Here is a 22,658-nt window from a genome sequence, read left to right on the forward strand (position 1 = left end):
TAATAGGTTAAAAGGTATTTAGTACTGTAATCAGTTTTATGGGGCTGTAAAGGTCTGACAGGTAGGACATGCAGTCTATATATAACTTGGTAATAATGACAAAATTCAATAATTGAAACATTTTAACTTTTTTTCCTTTCTGGATAAAGAATAACTTTGTCATAAAAAAAAAAACAAGTTTAATTCTAAATTATTTTTCACAGTAACAAATTCAAGAGATGGTCAGACTTCTTCTGGTTTCAGCTTTTCAGCTGCTGATGTCTCTTGTGCCTAAAAGGCAACTTTCAAGATTTCAGAGTGAGTCACGAAATAAAAACTAAAATATCAGAGCAACTAACCGTTTTATTTACAATGGGAATCTTTACAATGGGAAGCTATTTGAATGCCAATTTTGCCAACCAAAACAAGTTCCAGCTTTTACTCTGGCTTTACTGTGGTGACTCCAATCAGTAACAGTGACATAACACATAACTAGTTATTAGCCACATTCTTTAAAAGCTCAAACCTATAAGCAGGAGTTGCTAAACACAATACAAAAAAAGAAAAGGCAAAAGTATAAAACTAGGCCAAAGGGGCCTAGTGAATGAATTGGTTACTATTACGATCCAGTACAGTTTTACTCAACTGTCACTCACCTCATTTCTTTCAATACTGCATGTCATTTATGCATCAATGGAAACAGACGCATGATAAATCCTGTTCTCCTTCCTGGAGCAGAAACGTAAACTACTGGCCACATATTGATTTAAGCCATGTTTCATTTAGGAAGTGACAATCCCATAAGTATTTTGTACACACATTTGTACGCTAAAGAGATTTTACTCATTATTGGCTTGTTTATGTCTAAATTTGTATAAATATGGGTATACTTGCACAATAAGCAGACAAGTTTCAGTTCTTTGGGTGTTTTTTTCTTTGTAACACTACATGGCAGAATTAGTCTTGCATTAGTTACAGTACATTGGTTTGCCATGCATTTGAACTGGAAAGCAAAAGAATACCACAGAGTACCTTCTGTTTATGAGTAAATAGCCGTTGGACATGTATGAGAAGCTATGAAAGTGCAGACTCTTCTTAACAATAATAGTAAAGCTGATCACTTTTTACATTTTTCGTTAGGACAAAATCTTTAAAGTAACATTGCAATAAAAATAAATGATCTTTGGAAAATAATCAGTGGGGTTAAAAGTATGTCTGAATTAGACTTGGTTAGGTTTTCATTAAAACAAATGTAATAATTAAAGAAGTAATTTTCTCTTTACAGCAATTATGAGATAGTGTTGCTCTTTGATTCCAGTGCTTCAACAATAAAGTCAGCATACAATTAAGAGTAAAAAAAAAACAAAACAGTAACAATTCAAACCACAACTAGTTTCTTTTCAGTCCTGGAACGAGTGTGCGCTACCGCAGATTAGCTTGATGATATGTGATTTTTACTTGTGAGAAAAACTTGAGCCGTATTTCATTGATAAATAACCTCATAAAACTGCACCTAAGCTGACATAACTGAAGATCAAGAAGCAGTCTGATTGGTTCAGTCACACAATTACACAACAGATTCCTCGTCAGCATCCTCTCCAATCTCCTTTCCAGAGCAAACATAAAACAGTAATACAGAGGGACATCTGCTTGTTTGGAAACGATGTTGAAGCTTTGTGATGCTACAATCAGAGAACAAATCAAAGAAGTCCTTGTTCTGATCCATTTAAAGTTTCCCAGATTGTAGCCTAACATGTCTAGCGTCTTTGTAAACATGGAGATTTAACTACTAAAATAAAGAGGTATACATCAGCTACCTCTAAAAGAGTGATCATACACACAATTACACACAAGTCAGGGGCATCCGTATACAGAAAAGTACAACTTTTAAACTGCATTAGATACTGTTTATGCTTCTTCACACAACCCTTTGGCCTAATTTTAAATAAAAACATTCCCCTGCTTGTTTGAAGAAGCTAACTCTTCCCTTTAGTGGTCGATGAGTGGGGGAACAGCAAGAAAAGGTCCAAAAGACATAATTTGAATCCCCGTGTGTCACGTTGCCTCATGAAAATGATTCAGAACAGACAGAGATGTGAACCAGGAACAGACTGTAGATGAAATAATCCCCTTGTAACTAGCACCATCTGCAGGCTTGTTCAGAGTTGACCCTGGAGCCACCCACTGTGACAACTCCCCTTTTTCTTTGTTTTATAATATTAATATTTAATATGTTTAGCTTAAAAACGATGTATTTGATGAGTGCATTTGCAGTTGTGACACTTCTGAAATCCAAAGTGTGTCAATGACAGTCCCCATATTTTATATTTCACCAGGTCTGCACAGAGATAAAAAATAAAAAGAAGTAAAACTGACTGGTGGATTTGGTGCAGACCTAACAAGTATGTATGTATCAAGCAACTATTACAACATACATACAAAAAAAAAACAACAAAATCTGGGATATTTTGTGGTTTCAATGCCTAAAATATTTAATGCTATACTCCGTAAAAATGTATTTTGAAAAGCGACAAACCTTGAAAAGCTCAGATTTGTTGTGCCTCCTGGAGCTCAATGTGATAGTGACTAGTTATCAAGCGTGAACCATAACACAAAGAAAATAAATATACTAATATAAGCATGTGGTTCAAGTGTTAACTCTTTCTTTAACTGCAAGTGTAGAATATTAACATCTACATCTGCAGGCCTGAAGTGCTGCTAATGCAGGATGGCAGATGCAGATTTGATAGGACAATAATCAAACAATTCTTCATGTGAAGAATGTGCTTATTAAGTGTTTGACAGTGACTGCTTGTAATCGAGAAAAAAAAGGAGTTTGTTATCCACTAGTCATAAAGTTACTGTTTTAGGAGTTTCCAGTATGAAATTGGCAAGGAATGCATGGAAATTAAGTAAATATCATGTGTAACTATTTACAAAGTGAAACGCCTGAACGTATTTCACAGAGAACTCTCCAAACAACAGAACTCTTCACAAGCAAACACCAGTAAGTCTCTGCTGACTTGTTGAGCAAGGCCTGTACTGTTCCCAGACTTCACTAGCCTGCAGTGTCATTGCTGTGAATCTGCAACAACCACTATTCACTGTGGATTAACTGTTAAATATTATCCAGATGACACTGATACTGTTGGAAGATCCATCCTTTTTTCTCTTCCAAGTGCGACTGCTGCCATGAAACCGTCACAGTTTGCCAGAGATTCCTGCAGATTGCTGCTTGTCCACAGTCCTCAGGAGACCACAGGAGACATGTCCCACAACTGCAGAAAAAATGAAATATATTTTTAAAGTAGAGACTGTGCTGATAAACTGGCTGTTCAGATGTTTCTGTTGATAATCTGGAAGAATGATTGTGTAACTTGGTTTACAAAGAGGTGAAACAGTTCAATTTCAAAGTGACTATAAAGTTCCTCTGAAGGCAATATAAAATAGTTGCTTAGTACATTTAAACCTAGAGTTAAAATGGGAAGGTTTGAGTTAAAGTGTGGACAAACTACCTTCTTACATAGCAGACAGAATATTATCACCCCAGAAGTGTTTTTGTGCACTTGCTCAGTGAAAGCTTGTCTGTCTTGTTTAGATGTCTCTAAAAATACCCAGAGAGAAATATCAGCAGAAGCATGTTCTCCTGCTTTTTTCTCCAGTTAATTTCTAACTTTGACTGTCTGCATTAAGTTGATCATAGTTGTCTGAGTTCAGACTCAACCATAAACCTTGTTCACACATGAACCCCAGACAGCTGCTGCTTCACACATGTAGTAAACATGGTTTTTGTTTTGGTATCAGACTGAATATGACTGTAGCTAGAGTGATGTCTATGACTTTTTTTTAACCACTGATTTCAAGTGTGAAGTTTGCAGATTTGCCTTCTTTGGTATCTGGAGCCAGAGACTGCAAGAGAACCCAAGGTTTTGAACATCCACATTGCAGAGGCTAAGTTGCAATCTCTAATTTGTACATGTAAATAACATGTTTTTTACACATACCAGAACTATTTATGGAGTTGCACAGGGTTTTGGGCTGGGAACTAATTCTTATCCTTAAGAATGCTTCCTTTGGGCAATAGTGTCCAAAAACATTGCATACATTTCCATTAGTGTTTGTATGACACCTGTTTATCAGTGAAATCTGAGGAACTTGTTGACATTAAGGATAGGACATTATTTAACTGTATTTTTCTAATTCTAAATTTTGAAAAATTGAGACAACTGATATTTAAAATGTCAAAAGATTCCCTATTTGACCACCAAGTTTATTTGGCATTACTTTAGCTTTTAGTACTACTGTGTAGAATCTTGTGGAAAAATTTTTTATGAACATAATATTACCAATAAAAAAACTTTCTATCCCAAAATAATGCTAAAAAAATTGATTAACACATTCATCACATGTAGGTAGGACTAAAGCTGAGTACAGTAGACAGCAGAAGTGAAAAAATGTGTCAGTTTAAAGTTAGGCATGTTAATATACCCAACTTTCTAAAATAAAATAAGTTGACAAAAGCTAAGGATCTCAGGCAGGGATGAACATACAGGGGTGAATTTTTATATAACGTACCAATTTAAACTGTATTACGGCTTAAAGCTATGCAGTCCCACAAATAAGTGACAAGTTAATTCTGTGGTTGCTACTCAAAGGACTTGCATAGAATACTTGGTCAGATTCATCATTTGCATTTGCTCCAACACACCCAAGACGAGGAAGGCCACATGACAAATGCAAGGCTCTTAAAAACACAAGTTTACAAGACAAGAGAAATTTTTGGATTCAGTATGGTGGGAGTGTGCATTCACTTTTCAGCCCTGAGGGCTGATGCTTGATCAATATCAATATGTAGTTTAAATGCATTATTATTAATGATAAAGGACTGGAGTTTAGACAAGATTAGGCAGCAGCATTGTCTGCATGCAAACTTGTATTCTGTGAATGCCACAGACAGTTTCCTGCTCTTTTCACACATTCCCGCAATCAAAAATTATCACTTAAGAGTTTGTGCAGTGAAGCTCACACACATGTTAACGGCACACAAGACACTGGACACTGAGTTGCATTTTGCACATCAGGGCTGCAGAGCATGTGTGAAAACCAGGTCTTCGAACTTGTCTTGCAAGATTGGTGGTGGTGGTAAGAAGTGCTCTTACTTACCACTCTTGCATTGACTATGCTGCTTGTGTCATGTTTTTGAATAAATGAATTAACTGGATTCTAATGTAAAGTTCACTTGAAATAAAACTGGCAATATAAATTAAGGATGTCATTCCCTATTTGTGGAGAACCCACAACAAATAAGCAAAATACAAACTGTGTACCTCTTAGGGGGTTTAGAAATACAGATTATTTTTAGACATTTGTTCATTCTTTGTGGAAGACAAATATTAGATCTTCAGTTTGCATATGTCTTTAGACTGGTTAAAAAGTCCCATTATATCACAATATCCATATTAATTGATGTTCACTATGTTCCAGATTTCCATTAGAGCTCAATGAAATTAAACCTTTTCTTGGTCATGGTGTTTAAAGCTGGACTACTGTCAGGAGAAATTAGTCAACATCCCTGCACTGTAAGCCTCAGGATAAAATACAGGGCCCACCTTGGAGGATAATGCAGCCTTCATGGCAGTAAATGAGAGATAAAACATGTTGAAAAATTACCTAACCTTCTTGACAGAGTTAAAAGTTCACTATGCAAATGTGTGAACCCACTGAATGTCATTGTGTGCTTGCATGTCTTATGTGAGACCCATGCATATAACAGAGGCTGCTTGTTCCCATCCAGACCTTGATAACCTTGTCCATGCCAGAGGTGAGCAGGTTTCCAGTGGTGGGCTCGTAGTGCATGTAAACAATGTTGTGCTTGCTGTCGTGGAAGGTGGCTGTGGGCGCTCGACTGGAAAACACAAAGGGAGGGCGATGGTTTTATTGCGTGAGCGTTAAGAAAGCAGACAGCACAAAGAGTCAGTATATGACAACAACAGAGGCTGATTGTTACTCACTCCTCGTCAGTGATGGACTCGTGGCAGCTGTCGCACACGCGCACCTCAAACTCAAAGCCCATGAGGGGGATGGTGGAACGTTTGGAGGAACATTTGCCACAAACTGCCTGGCCACATTTCCTGCAGTGGTGCTGAATAATGCATGGGAGCTTGAATGTGTCAGTCATCAGAAGCAATAGTTTCATTTCTAAGAAGTGAAGCACAATTTTTAAAATACATCAAATAAGAAAAGTTGAGTCATTCTTTTAATCAGACAGCACATCAGCTGGAGGGAGATGAACCTGGGTCCGCATGACCCAACCAAAGTAATCGGTAATGAATTATGCACATTTTAGGTATACAGATTCAGACACACAATGTTAGAGGGCAGGGGTGTATCTGGGATAAAAATCTTAGCAACTGTTGTTAAGTAAATTCTCAGATATGTTTCAAATAGATCCAATTTCAATATGAAATGAGTAAAAAATGTCAAAATATGAGATCTGTTGCCACAGCTCAGAACTAATGACCATCTTGTGAAACTGGTTTGTGTGTAGCAATAAACATATGATGCAATACCATCAGTCCTCTTCAGAGTTATGTTCTGATTCTGCACTGAATTTTTACATTCACAGTTGCAAATGTTAGGGGACTTTTTGTCTCCAAATGCAGTGAAACAGAAACAACTCTAAAAATACCACCTTAACTTTTATATCCAACTAAAAAATATTGTGTAGGAGAGGTTCCTGGATTCAGCATCTTTACTGGATGTGTCGTTGAGACCGTGTAGGCATAAACTTGAATAAAAAAAAATCCTCCAAGTTAGGGCACAGTTATACAGTCTCATCAACACATACACCTTACTAGCCTTCTTCAGGGAGTCAAAGAAAGTTCAGAGAGACAGAAACAACTTCAGAAACACCATTATTGTCCTGTGATTGTTTCTTGCTACACAATGTTTGACCAGATTACACAAACTATTTCTAAAACTTTTCTCATAAACTGTGATCACTGCATGAGATCACTACATTGAGAGTAATTCAGGGTTTGTAACAGCAGAGAGGCTGTGGCAGTAATTTTTGTCTCTGCTGATGTACATTAGGAAAGATTTCATAAACAAGTGTCATGAAGAAGAAAAAAACAAAACAAAACAAAACAAAAAAAAGCAGGTTTGTAAAGTACCTGTCGCAGGCCGATCTTCTTACTGTCCCACATTTGTTTGAAGTTCCAGAAGAAAGGTTGCTCACATTTCTGACAGGAATCACTGTCCAGCCATTCTGGGGTCTGTGCACAGACAAAGTTCAAAATTTTACATTTCATTGTTAAAATTACCCAAAAAAACAATATTTTAAATCCATCAGATTTTGGGGACATCAATATATCAGTCACTTTTTATTTGGCTTTCCTTATTTTGCACTATTTATTATGTATTTACATATTTCACATGCTTAATTTGTTTGGGTTATACTATTATCAGTTTTCTTCTGACTTCTTTTCTAAATAAATAAAAGACTGTCTTATTATACTGTATATATTAATTGTGGGTTTGTCCTCATATAAAACTAAACCCTAAACTTTCGCTGACCCAACAAATGTACAGAATTGTTGGAAAAGACAATGGGCCTCGTTCACCAATATCTTCTTACGAATGTTCTTAAATGTGTTTCTAAGTTGTACTTGTAATGTTTTTTTTTAATGAAAACCCTCCGTCATGTTTGTAGACTGCAGAATTGTTCTTATCTTTCTTCTTGGATTGGTGAATACCAATCTCTCGTAAGCCAAAATGATGGACCAGCCGGCTCTACTTTGCACAGGTAAACGTCACCGTATATAGTTTGTAAAGCCAATTTCTACTAGCTGTGGCATCATTTTAAGAAGCGGTTTGCCTACGGAACGAGTGGTGAATCTGATGAATCCTCCAGATGAGTCTGATAGGTGTCATTAACCAGGAAATAATCTTAATAAAAGTTATTATAACAAAAACACACTGTTGAGGTAAATTGTAATTATGAAAGACCACACTCAGCAGGTGGATCTGGACGTCACAGGTGACTTGGACATTTATGGAGGGATATTCTAGCGGCTGAGGGAACGGATCTGGTATGTGTGCAGTCTTTTGCACTGATAGATCCGTCTTAAATGTGACTTGTTCTTGAATGAATTAAATGTATAAAAAAAAAAAAGCTTAATTTTCTCTTGAGGGAAAATATAACATTTAGATCTGCAATACTGGTATTTATTTTAAATGGCAAGATGCTTTGTACTTTACAAAAAGTTATTTAAAAATCTGACAAAAACATTAATGTAGTTTAATTATTGTATTTTAATGAACAGAACAGCAGAAAACAAGACAAACCTGGTTCTGCTGGAACGTATCGGCTTTCAGATGTTCGTAAGAGTACTCCTGAGTGTTGTAGGATTTGTTCTTAGCCAAGATCCATTTATCATTATCAGTATGGATTCAGAAAGAACTTTTCAACGTATATGGCTCTTACTGATCGAATTTACACAGCTTTAAACAATAATGAATACACAATAGGTGTGTTTATAGATCTGTCAAAAACTTTTGACACGGTGCATCACGGTGTTAAATAAATTATATAGATATGGTTTTCATGGAGTTGTTTATAAATGGTTATTCAATTACGTTAACGACAGAAAACAGTATGTGTTTATGAATAGTTATGACTCTAGAAAAAATTATGAAGCTAAATTATGGAATGAATATGGAAACTATATGTAGTCGTCATCAATATCAAATAACAAAAAAAAACCTTAAAATGATTTTGCTTGCAAATTATAAATTATAATTTTAAAATATTATATTTAGGATAGTAGGTTATAAAAAGTAAATTTGATGAAGAATGGATTGGTTTGGGACTGAGAATACTTGATAGAATCAGTTTGTTCATTAAAAAGTTATAAGGAAGATTTAGTTTGTAATTTTGTGACCAAATTATTTATTATACATGTTTTTTGAGCAAATGTGATTTTTGTTTCGGATTTCGATTGTTTGTTTCTCAAAGTGAGCTGTAAAGGAAAACTGTCTTGGAGTGTGGCTTTTAGCATAAGCCTGACTGGGTTGCTGCCACACACCGTCACATGTTTGGGTGTGTTTGAATGTACACGTGTATACAATAAAAATATATATTTTTTATTGTGTGAAAAAAATCAATCAATCAATCACAAACACGAAGGTGGTACGGTGCCAATAAAACTATGTAAACACTTAACTTTGGTTTTAAATGTTTCATTTTTACGAAAGTTTCCCTTCATGTCTTTATTTTGACTGCAAAACCACATATTTGTTTTCTTTATTATTCTTTTATTTGTAAACAAGTGGCAGACACAGTACACTACATATTTTGATGAGCTTTAACATTTTGAGTTCCTGAGGAAATAAATAAAAACCACCTGTTCCCTCTGTTCTTCATATTTCTGTTGCTGAAGCAAAGGCACATAGAAATGTCTGGTATTGTAGCAGTAAGTGATTCTTTGTCAAACAACAGCAGCCTACTGATGTCATTTTAAAGCTTGCCTTGTGAGATCTCAGCTTCAAGAGAAGCAATGGTTCAGAAAATGGAGTTGAGATGAGTGTTTGGGCCAAAAACTGTGGCGCAACAGGACAATGTTGGGGCAGAATAAGAATGGCTCTGATTAAATAAAGAAGCAATTTAGTCCCAAATGGCTGTAAAGACCAGCAGGGAGCAGAGGAAAATGATGAAAATAGATTTAAATGTGTTTGTAAGACAGAAAATCAAAGAAAGCTCAGCTAATCAGGTGACCTCTCATGGATAAACTCGTTCTCTGGAAGATTAAACATCAGTGATTTAACAGATCTGTGTGTGTGCTCCTCTGCAAATAGCCAGGAAAATACAAAGCCCACCCCTGTGATTTTCCAGACTTTCTTTACACCTTGTTACTGCTCACAATTTGTGTTGGACTGACGTCACTCTTCATCAAGCTGCTGCCTCATCGGCTCTCGCTCACCTCTTGTCGTGTTACATCCATGTTCCAGATGACAATGCTTCCATCTGAGCTGCAGGAGATGAGCTGGCGGGTGTGAGAGGCGTAGCACAAACCCTGAACCTTGTCACTGTGGACAATGTACATGCACAAACTCAAATGAAAATTTAATATACATTTTTTATGAACAGCACAATTACAATCAATAGCAAACCAACAAAAACAAGCTAAAGTACTTAAGTATCAATTCAGTTACATTAAGGGAACCCAGGATAAAGCATCAACATTGAACAAGTGAGGATATAATATCTGTCCGTTCAAATATCACAGTCACCATGGCTACATATGTTGATGAGATGGGTTACAGTTAGATTCAACCTGGTCATCTAATTGGACCATTATCTTTGTCCAAGTATACAAGCATGGAAGGGGAATAAAGATATTAACTGGTATCATGATGGTCTGGACAGTGTCAGAAAACATTTAATATATACTAATATATACTTTCTCGATGGAACATCATCATACATGTAAGTACAGTTGAATTCACGGCACAGATGTCTTTAAGTGACTTGGGTGTTGATTTTTGTCAGGTGGTGCCTTGGTAATAAAATCTATATTTTATTAGAGCAGAGTGACAGTCTGGGAATGCTTTAAGCTGACAAAAGAAAAATATATAAATAACAGGAACTGTATTGGTAATTTGGCGCTGTGCTATTTTTATAAGAAGATGCAAAAAATACTTCATTTTGAAGCATCTGCACCTTTTGGAGTCTACTAAGTGTTTACATGCAGGAGTAAATTAATTTCCGACCACATTATCTGTATGCGTTAGACCAACATACTGGACTAACATGGCTATATGCAGTTTAAGTCATAGTGAGATTTTTCTTTTTTTTTTCTCTTAGAGATGCACCAATCCGCTCTTTAGGGATTCTGATCTGATTTCCATATCCAAAATTTGGATATCTGCTGATACCAAATCAGTTCATGTGAACTTTTTTGTAATTATTGTCATTATTGCTGTTGTTATTATTGTTTAAGGTTTTATTAGGCTCCTAATAAGGGAGCAAGTGATAAACTAAATTAATCCAATTTAAAAGTAAATCAAAGACAAGGTCAATAGTAGCTTCACGTGTTCAGTAACAACAGAGGTAGTTTTAATCTAGCAGTAACAACTGCTTTTGTGTTAAAAGGAAAGCAGGACCTATGCGAATAATCTGGGAACATTAGATAGTCTGACATTGCAGACAGATTGTGGTCTGCAGTATCGGCACAGAGGGCTTGTTTCAGCTGAAGAGGACTTCTGATCATAGAGGCTACTATTCAATCTGGCCATGAAGCCGATTTGCAAAACTTTTAGATCAGTCTGAAGCGCCTACAAACTGAACTTGTGAACGTTTTAAATGCTCCACATGGTTACAGTATTGTAGCTAGTGGACTTTTCTAGAATAATCCTTGACAGATAGACACTGATAGACCAGAACGATAAATTGGAGCAACTTTTCTGTAGACTAATCCCGTTAGTTTTCATGTTGTCTGCTGGAAATTGACCGCTCCGCTGGAACATTTCAGGAGTGCCTGTTGCACTATTTTCTCTTCCCTTCTAAGATGAACAGCTTTACCCTGGAACCCTTGGCCCCAAACATATTTCAGGTTACCATCTTGCTTTATTATGTTTTCCAGACTAAAATACATACAAATTAGTGACATGCTAAGTTAGCAAAGGAGGCTCATTTCTCATCAGCTTTGGTTCAGTTATACAATAACGCTGCATCTAAACTGGAAACTGACATAATCAAAATCCTCTATAATCATTTATATTCACATACGAGTACTAATTGATATATTTCATGATCTGACTTTGCGTCATCATATTTTGTTTGGCTTAAACCTGCATAATACTTATAATTTGTAAACACGGGACCAGAAAGGTCCCTCCTTGGATCGGTGAGGTAGGATCGGGGAATTCAGCCCGATATCTGATCTATGAATCATGTCAGTATCGGAGCCCAATACCGATATTGGGTCAGAACGTTCCCAACTCTAGTTTCCCTGGTGTCATGTAAACATGCTTAGTGTGATTCTTACTTGTGTCCTTGCAGTTCGATAGCAGTGCCTTTGCGTCCTCCGATGTCCCACATGATGATGGAGTGATCCGAGCTGCCAGAAAATAGTACCCTCTGGACCGGGTCCCAACATAGTGCCGTCACATTGCCTGGTAAAAAGCACAACACAGAGACAAATATGGTAATGACATCTAATCATGTCCTTCCAACGGATTCATCTAGGATCTGAGCTGGTGTAACCTGGGGCTATCATGTTTTAGAGCTTATCAGGCCAGTTTCTTTTAGTGCCAGATATATTGTGTGTGGAGCCAAAATATCTTATTTTTTCACTGATTTTTTTCAACTTAATACCAGAAAAAAAGGTCCAACCCAAAGCCACTTTAGGATTTTCTTATGAATTTTAATTTTGCCACTTTAGGCTTTGAATTTGACCCTGAACTCATCAACTAATTCCTTATCCTCCAACTCAAATAATCAAGTTGCAAAGACATTTTTATGAGCTCTTTAATTAATGTTGATTCCACAATGACAACTTCCAGATTTCCTTGAACATTAAAGATGACTGGAGACATACAGCTGCTAAAGTTAATTCTGAACTGTCTCAACAAATCTTCACCCTGCCTAAGACATCAGCTGTTGACATTGGTTAACAAGAGTGAGGCAGAATATGAATTTTAAGCAGTTATAATTTAATGTCTGGTGGTTTATGAGATTCCTCTAAAACCTAAATAATTAAAGCAAACAGATTTAATTGCCCCCCAAGGAAAAGCTGTTATTAATTTCATATAGCTATGTAAAAGGGCATTTCACTAGGAACTTTAATTTTGTGCAGCTGGGCTATTTTCTAAAACCACTTTTTAGAAAAAGCAAAGTTCATGATCAGTAATTAGAAAGATCTGTTTCTGTGATTTGCATTTAGTAACAGCTTCTCTCTATTTCATATTATAGGAAGAAACAAGCAGTTCATGAAATGCTCATTCATCCTCCATACTAATAATTGCAAAATGTTTCTGGATTGCAACCAGGGTAATCAATTATTTATATATTTTGAAGACAGTTTTGGAAGAAAACTGATGTCAGATATTTATTATATTGTAGCATCAAGAGGCTGTAAGAAATAAGAGCTTCATCAATGCGCCAGGGCTTAAGCTAACAGCTATATTTATTACAATCTGCTAATAACAGAATATTTTCTGGTTTAAAAATTGGAAAAAAAAAAAAACTTGTCTAAATGCCAAGATTTTAATAAACTAATTGATTTTTCATATCAGCTCTAGTGTGTACATAGTGTGCGTGTAGTGTACCGGTGTGTCCTTTGAAGGTGGTAACCAGGCTGCAGCTGTCCTGCTCCAGCTTTAGGATGGTCACCTGACCAGACTGGTCCCCTACAAAGGCGTGTCTTGTCTCCACATCAAACCTGGTTTAAGGTTAAGGGCGAAGAAAAGCAGAGACCATCTCCTGCAGGAAAACTGATGCATTCATGTACTTGTCCAGAGGCTTATCTGTTACTATTCAGTGAAATCAAACTGTCCTTCAATATAAAAAAAAAAAAACAAGTTTCAATTTTCATTGCTCAATAAAACCCAGCACTAAACGGATTTAACAGTGTGTGAATTACTGCGTGTAATATATGTAAAAAGACAGCAGTGGAATCATTTAAGTGGACGACTCTCAGATACAGTCTTTCATTGGCTGAAGTCAGAACTGGCCTCTGACCTGGTTAAGTCACTGCAGACTACAATCTTTACAACATGTCTGCATGAAGGGGAAAAAAAGAAAACTGAACAGATGATAAAACTACTATTCCATTAAATTTTAATCCTTCTTTTAAAAAAAAGTAAAAAAAAGAGCAGAATTTCATAAATTCAGATGAGGAAACTTGTACATTGCACCAAGAAATGTTAAACATTACACAAAAAACAGAAACTGACTACAATAACAATAAACCCGAGAGCATGATAGAATACCCTGTGTTCTTTGGATTAAATCACATGATCTAAGAATCTTTTTTCCCACTGCCTCTTACTAATTTGGCACATCACATTTTTAACAGCAAGAAAGCTCTCAAAATGGATCTGGTTATTTCAGCCTTAGTTCTGAAGCACCCCTTGGTTTGACAACGCATTGCTCATGGTTCAAATCTGTTTAGATTTGATCATCTGGGGGTTTCATATATGCGCTGGTTATGGCTTTTGTTGAAACAACAGTAGCTGTATAACAATCAGTGAAGTGAGGCTACATTCACTCAATGATGGCTTTTTGACTTTTAACTGGTATAGAGAGGTAACTCATCATCACATCTACAGCGAATGAACAAAAAACCATGAACTACTACTAGTTGAGTCTGACAGGATACCATCACTCTGATGACCTCATGGCAGCTCATTGGTATGGATCAGTGTCGCTGCTGAGCCCTCACAGGCTTTTATCTGCCCATTACAGAAACCTACTCAGGCTGTTTCCTTGACAACAGCATGACTGATGCCTATTGTTAGTCCTTCCCATTAGTACAAACTCACTGGAAGCTAATCTCAATAGCACTTTCTTAAGTTGCCATAGCCTTAAAATAGACTGCATTGTAATAATAAAAGTCAGAGATTTTTTTAAAATCTGATGCAGCTCAGATGGCTCATCGCTTGCTACTCGCAGCCACTGCACTCCATGTAAGCATGGAGGCTTGCAGCCATGCTATCAAGACCACAGAAAGAAGAAAACAGAGCAGATGGAAGGGTGAACATAAAAGGATACTGTAGTCCTGAAACCCAGGCTGCAGTCCGATATGTCCCGAGCTGCTGGCCGCTCTCTGAACAGTGCCAGGTGAAGTTTTTGTCCTGGCCGGTGCTCAATAGCCACTCCATCTCCAACACAAACAGAACTACTGTGACTTTGCCCTGGTGAGCTGCACAAATACAAAACAAGCAAAAGTTAAGAACACAAGGTTCAGTCAGCATGAGAGTCTACCCAGAAATAAAAGGCATAAGGGTGAAATAATGTAATAAATATACAAAAATTTACAGAATAATACAAGAATGCATTATTTACCACCTTGTTTTGAAAGCTGAACAAGGAAGTCCCTATTTAGATTCATGGGTGAGACCACGGCCTTTTTTCATCCTTTCATGCATGAATTAAAAAAATTGTGCCACATGTTTTTCACATAAAATATTTTACTTCTACAGACATGTAGTGATGCTTTATTTCTTAATCATGTTTTACTTATTTAACTTATTTTCATCTATTCTACAAAAAAAATCTAATATGTTTTCATGTTTCTGTTTTATGAATATCCTAGAATAATACAGCTGTATAATTTCCTTTTCTTGTTTATCACTGAGGAGCACTTGGTAATTACAGCATGTGTATTATTATAATGCGTTTATTCATTCTACAGTGAGTGGCAGTGTATTGGATGACTTGATAACCACTGAAGTGGCTAATTCTGCAGTGGATAAAGAGGAAGTTGCTGTTTCATACTACTACACATATTTAGAGACTACAATTTCACAGCCACATGTCATACCGAGACCTGTGGAACAAGCCTTCACTTACAACACGAAGGTCAAATATCAGCTTTGCTCTGCATTCTTGAGGCATGCTTGAGGGTTTGTCCTGCTTCTTCAGCATACAATAACCATAATCTGTGTGTGGAAGACTTATGCAAAGATTTTAAAAAAAGCACTTCCCTTCTACAACAAACACATTCAATAAACTGTCTGAAATGCTTCATTGGCAGTTCAGGCTTTGCATGAGTGTACAATTTTCAAACTTCCCTTCTAGTGAACACAGTTCACGTTTTCCCCCAAACAGAAAAAAAAGAGTGGCTGACTATGTGTCAGATATTTTCATTTATTTGCTCGAGCCACCTCTGCTAACTTTACTTTAGATATGTCAGGACCAAGGCATGCCAGTTATTCTGTTGTTGGCTGCAATGACAAAAAACAAGAGTCTTCCCACACAAGCAAAACGAACAACCCAGCAGTTTCTAATGAAACTGTTAATTAGGTTCTGTAAGATATTATAATGGCTCCTGCTCAATTTTGAATGTATACAGTTGAAATTTTGGGTTGTTTTGTTTGTTACCCAATGTGTTCTCCATTTTATCTCACCACAACCAACATTTTAGTACAGTTTTCTAAATATCTAATAATGCATGCCTTTTATAGCAGACCCCAAAATAATGTGAATAAACTTAAAATGGGATCTTAAAGAATCAGTCATCCATTGTTATGTGCTCCCTACCAGTAAACGTATGCAGTATAATTAAATGTGTATTGATGGATCAGTGGTGCTCTAGTCTCCTTATTCTCAAGTGAATTATACTCCACAAACAGAAATAAATTATGAACAGAGCCAGAAAGCAAACACCCTCATGCTGCAGGGTTTTCAGGGCCTAAAGCAAACAGAGCCTAACTGAATTTATCAGCTGTGAAACGTCCTGAAACTCGCTGCGTAACAGTGTATAAAACACATTAAGAATGCCAATAATAATGGTGATACGAAGCCAAGAAGTGGAAGGATGTTGGCCTGGTGGAAGCTGTAATCTTTTAGGGATCATTCAGGTGAAGAGAGGACTTGTATTAAAGTGAGGGAGTTGTTTATTTACACTTTTTGAGGAATTTCTGGCTCACTTCTAGAAATGTGGTATTAACCGAGACTCTAACACTCCCTGTCTCACCCTGGTAAGTGAGTGCTGGGGTCATCTTGTTATAATCTTCTGACAGGATGAACTCCTGAAAGACAGGAAGCAGATAAATGCTTATTTACATTGACAGCAGTCAGTGAAAAACACATCTCCAATAATAAACAGTGTTAAAGTTTTAATATTTCAGCTTGAAAATCAGCATTTCTATCAAGTGTTTCACATATTCTTGTTCTTCTTCTGACGCTGCTTTTAATTAATTGCTTAATACCAACTCCATTAAATAAATGGTAAATGGTTTCTATTTATGAAGCATTTCCCCTCATCTTGTTAACCCTTGAAAGTGCTTCAGGTTTTTTGACAGTACAGGACATATAAGCCTTTCGTTTGGAACAAAATCTTCTTACACAGACATACTACTTAATAAAAGCATAAATCCAAATAACTTAAGTACAGAACCTGCAGGCCTGGTCATGGACCAGTGAGCTAAAACAGGAGGTCCTGATCTAACATTTCCACTGAGGTCAGCTCCCTTATTAAAATACTGTGGGAACTTGGACTTTCAAGTTGGTTCTCAGATTAAATACTAAAACGTACTGTTGAGTCACAGGTTGACTTTCTGTTTAGCTGTCTTGTTCAAAAACAAACGCCTCCCCTGGTGAACTTTGAAGGCAAAACAAAGTCTGGACAGAAACACTGCTGCATCTTGGAAAAGATTAAGACTGCACTTATACTTGTGCTGCAGAGAAAGACTATTTTTCTATTCTATTCTATTCCATTCTATTCTGGAAGGTTTGTCCTCTCGGAAGTAAGAATGAGTCTGACATTGTTGGACAAAGTTCTGCAGCCCTCAGAAACTAATCATTCTGTAACACTTGTCCAAACAGAGAAAGCACTAACATTTTAAATAGCTGATCACTGCATTAATATTATACAATTTTCCTGACAACATTCCAACAAAAATACAGTCTACTGACCACAAAGCAAGTTAAACACAGCCAGACTTTCTTTGCATTTGCTAGCTTGACAAAACCTAAACATCTTCACAGAGATAACAGGTACAATGGTGGCTTTAAAAAAAATAAAAACAACAACAAAGTTGCTCCAATTAAAAGAAATTCTGACAGGATAAGTTAAATATGGAAATTAAGTAAATAACTAACGTGATAAGAAGAGCATTTAGCTCCAAAAGTGGCCTGCAATAACAGAAAATCAGGTTAAGACATTAACTAAATCCAAGCAAGATTGATTTTCTACTTGTATATGAATTAGATTAAATCATTTTCTAATATGGGTTATGTCTGATATCAAAATCAAAACAAACTAGTTAGAAAATTAAGACTTAATACTAAATACATAAATAGAAAATTTTGGCTCACCAACTCAAAGCATGGTTGCCATGGTAACACCACACTCTACCAATATTATGTTATGCCATAACTTTCACTGCAATAATTCATTCAACTCTGACAAAAGGCCTGCTTTTTAGATGGGATTATAATCCATGTCTGGCGGAATATCTTAAATAATAAATGCTGAAAATATGTCTTTGAATCAACATTGTATCGCGGCTTAGTTTAGTGATTAAATCAAAAGCTATATGTGGTACACTGCTCACGGTTAAATTATTAATTTTCTGTCAGTAATTCTACAAATTCAACATTTATTCATTATCAATTGACCCCTTTCAGTCTTGTTAGAATCAGACATAAACTTCAGGTATTTCTAAGAGATGCTGTTTAAAGGTTATTCTTAGTTTGATTGCTGTCTGGGAGATTATCAGGATGAAAACCAGTGAAATGATACTGTTTTTTTTTTGTTTTTTTTCGTTTACAATATTTGATCTAAATTTATGATCATTAACTGCTATAGAGCAAGCAATGTATTCACCTTGAGTTACCACAGTGATCTAGTCAGGAAAGTCAGCTATGTGACTCTAAAAAACTGTTGACTTTCAATTCAACAGAACTCATTAAACCACTAACCCCCCTTAGTAACACACCCTCTTCAGGAATGACTTCTCTCCTTCAGGGTATTGACACTGAAACAAGCAGACAACACTCTGCTGACTGACAGCTCAGGGGAGGAAGGAAAGAAAGACCAGAAGGATTGCTGCTGGACTTACACAGATACTTCCAGTGTCCATCCCCACAGACAACCGCCTGGTCTCTGGATTAAAGGACATACAGGTGCATGACGCTGGAGACAAAAAGACAATAATAATAATAATGAACACTGTCTCTATATGTGCTAAATTTTAAGGACAAATGGGAGAACTAGCAGAGAACTAACAAGAAATAAATCAGGATGCAGCAGAGTCTAAATTCTTAACCATGGAGAGAGCAGTTAAGTACTAAAGCAGATGTCATTATTAGATTTTTTTTTTACTGCATCTGACACCCTTCATCATTTGACTGAGCAACAAACTAAGGAAACTCCACCCACTGATAAAATAAAAAAAATTTCCTCACTGTCAAAAGCCTTTTTAGTTCATTTCACATAACTCCAAAATGCATGTTACAGATAGTTTAGTTAGAAGTGTGCTTTCTTTCTGGAATGTAGCAGCTGTTGTCCTGAAAGAAAAAAATGGCCCCGAAGATCCAACAATCTGACCTTCGTTGAAAGTTTCCATAAAGCACAACAAACATGAAAAGATTGATAAGAAAAATAAAGATATATATATAGGTCTTAAAACATGGGTGAAAAAAACAGAAACAACTGTATCAAAACTCTGTTAAGCAGTCACTAAATTCTACCTGAACTTTACTAAATTTGGCATCATTTTAAGAGCCTGTTGGGAGTATTAGAGCGATCACTTTGCCACCGGTGGACATTTATTTTCTCTTTAGTAACTCTAATGTTCTGCTGTTGTCAGTGACAGAACTTGCTGATCATAGCATGGGATTTCCTTCAGTTACAAAACTGGAGAAAAACAAGGACAAACCGTCACAGACAAAAGCATCACAGCACTGACAGGAATAAGATCTCATGCCAAAGAGGATGTTTTCTGCAAACATTCATGTTAGTCTGAGAACAGGGGTCTGTGTGATTCATTACAAGCATCTCATTAAGTTTATTTACAGGACAGACACACAATTAGAACTACTAATATAAAGAAAAAGATGTGAATACAATGTAAAAAAAAGAAGAAAAAAAACTGGAGTACTTACATGACATTGTATGATAGACACTGGGCCAGTACTGACCACTGTCTCTCTTCAGCCATACCCGAATCGTTCTGTGGAGTAAAACCATAATAGTTTAGCCCTTGTGACATCTAAGCAGAGGTCAATACTTTTTAACTAGCCTATTCACTCTGGGCTTTAGGTGAAACCAACAAACTTCCCAACGTTACAAGAAGTGAACTCCTGTTTTATATCACTGCAGTTTCTAAGAATAGGAGAAAGCATGTGATGTTCTAAAGATTTCACAACCATAGAACCAGTCCGAACAGGGTTGTCAATCACATACAAAACTTCTTAAAAGTCTCCAAATCCCACAAAGATACAGTATCATTAACTAACCTTATTAACTATGAATCTTAGGCACAATTCACACAATTCCAGTTTAAATTTAATAACAGGATATATTAGTATTTTTTCCAATCTCCATTTTATTATTTGCTAATAACTTCTTTAACACCAGTCACTTCACTTAAATATCTATTTTCTTATCTGTGCTAATGTATCTTTGCCCAGCCATCCTTGCATTTCACTGAGGCTGGAGAGGTATCAAGAATCAACATGTGGCCATCTATAATAGTCAGAAAAGAATGGCTGGGGGAAATGGGCTTGTCTGAGCTTTATACACTCCCTCAGGTAATAACATTTATATCACATGCAGCCCATTACATGTTTGTTGTATTTAAGAACTGGTTTTAATACAAACATATGTTAAACTGAACAGTTAGATAACTGCTTGTATAATTTCAAACATTTTTCTGAGAATATCTTTATTTTCAAACAAAACTGACACTGCAACTAAAATACCTATAATAGAAAATATAATGAATTGCACTAACTGAAATCTGAAATAATGTAACTAGAATCTGGTCTAAGTGTTTCAGGAAATAAGTGTGAGCTGGTTAAGCTAGTTAATGAATAATTATCTGGATCTGCATAATGAATAACATGTATCCAAACAAGGCTTCCTATTCTGTGTATCATTCTTTATTTAAATGGCAGTAAATCTTACTCAGAAGACATTCTAAAGGTTTTTAGGTGGTATATCAGCCCAAGCTGTTTCAACCGAATTTCCTCCCTTTGGGGATTAATAATGATATACAGCTGACAAAGAAAACTGCTGATATCAACCAATTTGACTTATAAAAATATAGATATATGCTTCCAGAGATTTATTTCTCCACTTTCTTACTGCTTTTTATTACTACCCACATAGTTGTCTTTGCAGAAATATATTGCACTGATAAACTTGTCATCTTTATCTAAAAAAGACTAGTATAGACTAAATGAAAGTCATTTTACACAGAAAAAATATTTACAGAATTCACATTGTTTTATAACGAACCGTAGCTTTAAGTAGTCACAACACGTGTTTATTTATTTCAAATCAATTCAGATTTAACAGAGTTATGAAGGCATTATAGAACAAACCACCTTACACATACAGTCTAATTTCCCCCTCAAGCACCTGCAAATGTCAGTGGGTTGATTGCAGAGATTACACGCTCTTGGCAATCGAGAAGACCCACACATAGCTCCAAAAAATATATAAGTAGTTGAGCTATTAACACTCAAACGCACCAATATACCATGCAGCATAGAGGACACTGTTATATTTTCATTTTAGCTATGGCTACCAAACGTTACCGCTTTTAAAGGCGACCATGACTGAAACTACGTTGTTATTGACGGTAATTTACCTGGTCTGTTATAAAACGCAGATAGTCCGAGTTACAGCCCTAAACTGATGTGTAAAGCTGTGACTATGTCAGCTGACATTTGTGTTTAAAAATGAAGGGGGGAAAGAAAAAAAAGGGAACCACTGAACTATATCTGCACATCTGACATATATTTTAAAAATATTAGTAAATTCAATAGATGCCACGGAATGGAGATGCTATAAAGGTGAAAGGACGTAAGTGAGGGTTCTAAACGGAGATGAGTATGAAAGGTGAGGAGCTACAGCCATCGTGCAGCATACAGCTTACCTGTCCTCAGACACGCTTATAACGCCGTCTTCTTTAGGAATGATAACCGCCGTGCTCACGACCTCCTGGAAAGCTTCGATTTTGCTAAGCAGGCATGGCTTCCGAGCCTGGGGCTTCGGCTGGACTTCGGCCGCCATGAGCTGGTGGTGCACAAACCTCTGTCTACGTTGCTGGCTCCGAGAAACATCACCCACTGCGTCCGACGGCTGAGCTTCGTTTGGAAGCTGCTAGCTAGAGCTGTTCACGGTGTTGTGACTGCGGTCAGAGGTTGTCAGCTGACGGCACATGTACACACGGCGCCTACGGTCGTGTACACGCGCGCGCACACAAAAAAAAAACTTCCTCTCAGCAAAATTAAACTTCCGCTATACGTTCGGTGCTGTATTTTCAAAATTAAAGTATTAATTCTGAACCACATGTTTGTTTTTTTTACCTGTTGTTTTTGTTGTTGTTTTCTTAAAGCGGGTTAAAATGGTAATAACATTTTCTGTTGGTTCAAAATATGTCTGTCTCACGCGTATACATTCATATATTTAAATAAACTCTATACGCACCCTCTTCCTGAGTCCACACAGCTAAGTCCCACACGATCCATGTATGCCGTATTTGTCTGCATCTTACATCCTGCTCCTATGTACTGGACTGTCTCAGAGACCTCTTTGCACAGCCTGCATCTCGAATCCTGCCTGTTGCTAAAGTTTCTATAGCTGTCCTGTGTCTGTACTTATGAAGTCAAAAATCCGATGCCCATCATATTTGGGACACGAGTAAGTAGTGATTCCTTCCTGAGAAGGAGTAGTGAATCTTTCCTGAGAATCTTTATGAATATGTTCAAACCATGTGCT

General features: G+C 36.6%; 1 protein-coding gene and 1 long non-coding RNA gene across 2 annotated transcripts; one reads left to right on the forward strand and one right to left on the reverse strand.

The window, feature by feature from the left end:
• Nucleotides 1–494: 494 nt before the first annotated feature.
• Nucleotides 495–9,694, forward strand: LOC121649903. The gene is made up of 3 exons (XR_006012179.1): nucleotides 495–579; nucleotides 4,269–4,274; nucleotides 9,683–9,694. It is a non-coding gene; the product is annotated as an uncharacterized LOC121649903 (long non-coding RNA).
• On the reverse strand, nucleotides 653–22,130 carry wdfy2 (WD repeat and FYVE domain containing 2). Its single transcript, XM_042001022.1, has 12 exons — nucleotides 21,814–22,130; nucleotides 19,814–19,881; nucleotides 18,769–18,842; nucleotides 16,680–16,734; nucleotides 14,753–14,903; nucleotides 13,309–13,421; nucleotides 12,027–12,153; nucleotides 9,960–10,065; nucleotides 7,152–7,253; nucleotides 5,991–6,121; nucleotides 5,776–5,884; nucleotides 653–3,257 (listed from the first exon to the last, which is right to left on the reverse strand). Exons 1-12 carry the CDS (start codon nucleotides 21,948–21,950, stop codon nucleotides 3,228–3,230), a joined length of 1,203 nt encoding a protein of 400 aa, XP_041856956.1. The 5' UTR covers nucleotides 21,951–22,130; the 3' UTR covers nucleotides 653–3,227.
• Between the last annotated feature and the right edge of the window lie 528 nt (nucleotides 22,131–22,658).

This window comes from Melanotaenia boesemani, chromosome 12, assembly GCF_017639745.1.
Source record: "Melanotaenia boesemani isolate fMelBoe1 chromosome 12, fMelBoe1.pri, whole genome shotgun sequence".
Lineage (NCBI taxonomy): Eukaryota > Metazoa > Chordata > Actinopteri > Atheriniformes > Melanotaeniidae > Melanotaenia > Melanotaenia boesemani.

What these genes read in the sequence shown, in the direction of transcription:
- wdfy2 (XM_042001022.1), bottom strand. Translation starts at nt 21,950, where the DNA reads ATGGCGGCCGAAGTCCAGCCGAAGCCCCAGGCTCGGAAGCCATGCCTG. An exon ending in TGTCTATCATACAATGTCAT is followed by an intron (nt 18,843 to 19,813) that starts GTAAGTACTCCA and finishes TTTTGTCTCCAG; the next exon opens with CGTCATGCACCTGTATGTCC. An exon ending in GCATGGACAAGGTTATCAAG is followed by an intron (nt 3,258 to 5,775) that starts GTCTGGATGGGA and finishes TTTTTTCTGCAG; the next exon opens with TTGTGGGACATGTCTCCTGT.